Genomic DNA, 4,522 nt, shown 5'->3' with positions numbered 1-4,522 from the left:
GCAAAACCCGGCCAGAGTACTATTCTGGCAAACGGACCTATTCGACTGAGCCATCGAGCTCAATAGAATACTCTCTCAACAAGTTCCGCCACAAACAGAACTACCAGAACTAAACCAGCCTCGCTTTAGCCGCGCGCGCAGCGCGTGCATTGAGCGTGCAAGCATCACCAGCCATGGAAACTGCACACTTCCACCAGACGACAGTTTCCCCCTTTTCCAAGCAACCAAAACCAACGCTACCTTTGATTGGTGGAACCCGCAAAAACTCAGCCAATGGAATGACGCGTGTCTGATTCGCGTGGGCGCAAGGCGAAATCGTGCTGAAAATTGAAAAGGAAAGAAGTGGCCGACACTGACCGTGTGTGAGGTGGGAGGTATAGAATCCATCAGTTGTAGCTAGAGTATGGCAGAAAGGAACGGTCAGTGGAGGCGAAAACATCGGCGGTGATGATGATGATGATGATGAAAACGATTATGGCGACGTCGGGAGCTGCTTTTCAGTTAAGTTTGTTGGTGGTCGTCTGCTGCTCCGTGGCCGGTCTGTTTGCTCAGGTGAGAGAGGATTCGGTGATTTTTTTTTTTTTTTTTTTTCGGAGAGAACAATGTAGAAGTTGTAGTTCTGATAGTAGTTGTTGTTGTCATAGTAGTGTCCGGTAGTGGTTGTCCGGTAGTGGTTGTTGTAGTGGTTGTTGTGGTTGTAGTGGTGGTGGTTGTGGTGGTGGTGGTTGTACTAGTAGTAGATGTGGTAGACCAGTTATAGCGGTGGTGATTGTGGTAGTGATTGTGGTGGTGATGGTGGTGGTGGCTGTGTTTGTGTATGTAGTAGTGGTGATGGTGGTTATAGTTGTAGAGGTGGTGTTACCGAGTTGTGGTGGTGGTTGTAGTTGTGGAGGTGGCGGCTGTAGTGGTGGTTGTAGTTGTACTGTTGGTGATGATTGTAGTTAAAGTGGTGGTGGCTTTAGTTGTAGTCTTGGTGATGGTTGTAGTGGTGGTGGTTGTATTGGCGATGGTTGTAGTTATCGTGGTGGTGTTTGTAGTGGTGGTGGTAGTGGTGAAATGGAAGGATCAAACGAACCAACATTTCTGCTTCCAGTTCAGTTTGGAGACTGACGGCATACAGAAATAACTGCGGGCTTATCTCAGTGCCTGATCTTGCTGACGAAGCCTTTGGTTTAGAAATGACCACCTGGTGTTTTGTACGGGTGTTCTCTCTCTCTCTCTCTCTCTATATATATATATATATATATATATCACTCCGTCTCTCTCTGTCCGTCTCTCTCATTCGCTCTCTCTGACTTTCTCTCTGTTTGTCTGTCTATCTGTCTCTTCGTCTCTCTCTCTCTCTCTCTCTCTCTCTCTCTCACACACACACACACACACACACACACACACACACACACACACACATACACACACACTCTCCCTCTCTACTCTCTCTCTCTCTCTCTCTCTCTCTCTCTCTCTCTCTCTCTCTCTCTCAGAGCTTCAAGTTGACATGCCTGGTTTTTTTTTAGTAGAAAATCATTATTTATCGGTTGCTGCACAGTTCAGTCAAGAACTGAGGATGGAAGCTCAGGGAGATCCGATATTTAATTCCGCAATTCAAGCAACTGTTTGCAGTGTACATATAATGTCAGATGCTTTGCTTTTAAGTTATGACCGAAGAAATGTTTACTGACGATGATAATTATTTGGTTCCATACTTCTGTTATTTTCTTCTCACGCGGCCGTAAAATCGCAAATCTAGTCCGGATCCGCCGAAACTGTATTATTGCATTGAATTATTCTGTTACTCTTTTTTCACAGCAGATTTCTTCCCAGGGAGACTGCGTCGCTATCACCTGTAAAGCGCCGCCCTTTTCCCTTTTTTTTTTTTTTTTTTTTTTTTGTCTGCAAGTGTATTTGTTTGAGTCACACAATGGACTTCGGTTTATTGTCTTATCCGAATGACTAGCGTCCAGACCACCAGTCAAGGTCTATTGGAGGGGGCGTAAAGTACTGACGAGTGTGGGAATCGATCCTGTGTGCTCAGATTCTCCCATTTCCTAGGCGGACGCGTTACCACTAGACTACCTCTCCACATGATTATTTGACCATTTAATCCTCCAATGACAAATTCGGGGGGAAAAATACATCGCAAAATATTTAGTTACCTATATCTCCCCGTTTTCATGAAGGACAATTTGAGAATCCGCCGCAATACTCGGTAATCATGGAATGCATGGATGGAAATGAGCTGAAAATTGCCCACCCCAGTCCATATGGAGAGTCCAAGACTGTCACGATCGATACAGGCACGTGTCCACTTTGCACCCAGTCTCGTGGACCCACGCGCTGAGCACAGTAACATGATGACATAACATGCCTGAGACTGACCATGGACCTATGAAGCTATTCAAAGTCCGCGGAGACTGACTGCTGTATGTCGCGAACGTTTGCAGTTACACTAGCAGAGTTGAGTACATCTTATGTATAGTACTATTTAAATGAGCTATTGTGCAAATTCGTGTGAATTGTTCATACATACTGTACCAACCCCTTCAGAAGGGGCCATGGCCTATACTGATTAAACTTTTCGAGTTCGAGTTCTCTCTCTCTCTCTCTCTCTCTCTCTCTCTCTCTCTCTCTCTCTCTGTTGTTGTTGTTGTTCGTGGTGGTGGTGGTGGTCGTGGTCGTGGTGGTGTGTTACCTCCGAGACTAAAAGACCGAGGGAAAAAAAAAGGTCCAGCGCCAGACAAACAGACCAGTGTCAGACTTCACCTGTGCGCGGTGTAGGAGGAACTGTCAATCCCCTGATGGTCCTTCCATTCACACCCTGCGCTGTATCAGTCACCACCCAGAGCGTAACGCTATAGTCTCCCGGGAATGGCACACGCCTGTCTGTACTGTACTTCCGCGTTGGAGGTTGTGTTTTCACTCCGTTTTTTCCCGGCGTCCGTCAACAGGGTCGGAAGCAAGTTGTGGGCGGATTTTTCTGACATGTTGCGCGGGAGTGTGGGCTTCGGGCCAAGGACTCATCGATTGGGGTCAGTCAGCTCGATATGCCCGCGGCTTAGTGAGCCTACGGTCTTAGAAGGGGCTTGGCAGGGATAGAAACGGTGTGTGTGTGTGTGTGTGTGTGTGGGAAGGGTATCACACACACACACACACACACACACTTTTTACCATCGCTTATATGGACACACAGACACCCCCCCCCTTCTTTTGTCCTTTTCCCACGCTTCCACATGGGCCCCTTCCACATAGGTGTGTGTGTGTGTGTGTGTGTGCGTGCGTGTGTGTGTGTGTGGGGAGGGTATCACACACACACACACACACACACACAACCCCTCCTGTTGTCCTTTCCCCACGCTTCCACATAGGGGTCAGCCCACTGTACCGTGGACACATCGGGCAGTGAGCACATCGGCACGCTCCTAACCGATTAGCATGGCCGATGACCCGGCTCAGTATCCGTATCGAGGGCATTGCTTTTTTTTTCTTCTATGTATGTCATTTATTTTATTCTATTCTATTTCATTTATCTTATTCTATTGTATGCTTTTTAAATTTTTGTTTTCGTCGTTTCTGCCTTTTCTAATTACTGCCTTCCCGATCAGTTCAACTGGGTATGTCTTCCAGAAGTCGCTCCACACTGTTGTTTGTTTCTCTCCGGGGCTCATTTCTCGTGTGGGAGTGTTTTGGGTGATTTGTTGTTGTTTTGTTTTGTTTTGTTTTCCATCCAGGAGGTGTTCGTTGCCGATGGGCACTTTTGGCTGTGTGGGTATTGATACTTCAAGGCGAGAGTTCGTTATTCTTTAGTTGCTGTAATGTGACCGACGTTGTTCCCAGTCCTCTCTGTCTGTCTGTCTTTCTGTCTGTTGTCTGTCTTTCTGTCGCTCTCTCGCTCCCTCTCTCTCTCTCTCTCTCTCTCTCACTCATTTGTTGCTTCTTCGAGGTTTAATGGGGTTTTTGTTGTCTGTTGTTACTCGTTTTGGGAGGTTTATTTTGTAATTGATTTTGTTTGCTTGCGGTTCGGCCTCGGTATGGCTCTGTGCATTTAGCCGGCGAGGGATAAAGCCACGCTGAATTGGATTTATTTGAATTGATTGCATCAATGGCCCGCGCTTAACCAGACTGAGAGTGGCAGAAGGAGGAGGTGGAGAGGGGGGGGGGCATCAACTAAAACGCCATAATGTCTCTGATAAGGTTTCTTGCTCTAAAGGGTTATCAGTCGCATGCTGCCTTCATCGATTCAGCCCCCCACCCCACTCTCTCTCTCTCTCTCTCTCTCTCTCTTTGTCTCACACACACACGTACACTGACACACAGAGACAAACAAATAGAAGAAGTGTGTTTAATGTATATATACATGTACAAATAGACACAGAGAGAGAGACAGAGACATAAAAAGAGAGAGAGAAATGGATTCAGGACACACACACACACACACACACACACACACACACACACACACACACACCACTCAAGAGTGTTAACTGAATGTTCTCGGCTAATGTATTAGAGCTTTTAACAATAACAA

The 4,522-nt window shown here is 46.6% G+C and overlaps 1 protein-coding gene across 1 annotated transcript in view; it reads left to right on the top strand.

Moving 5' to 3' along the window:
- The first annotated feature begins 325 nt into the window (after window positions 1-325).
- LOC143296130 (glutaminyl-peptide cyclotransferase-like) overlaps window positions 326-4,522 on the top strand; it is a 34,522-nt gene continuing 30,325 nt past the window's right edge. The window contains exon 1 of the mRNA XM_076607912.1: window positions 326-552. Coding sequence (XP_076464027.1) covers window positions 448-552 — 105 coding nt within the window. The 5' untranslated portion in view covers window positions 326-447. The remainder of the gene's footprint in view (window positions 553-4,522) is intronic.

This window comes from Babylonia areolata, chromosome 21, assembly GCF_041734735.1.
Source record: "Babylonia areolata isolate BAREFJ2019XMU chromosome 21, ASM4173473v1, whole genome shotgun sequence".
Lineage (NCBI taxonomy): Eukaryota > Metazoa > Mollusca > Gastropoda > Neogastropoda > Buccinidae > Babylonia > Babylonia areolata.
The sequence above is the reverse complement of the archived record's forward strand: the minus strand, read 5'-3'. Positions and strand labels throughout refer to the sequence as shown.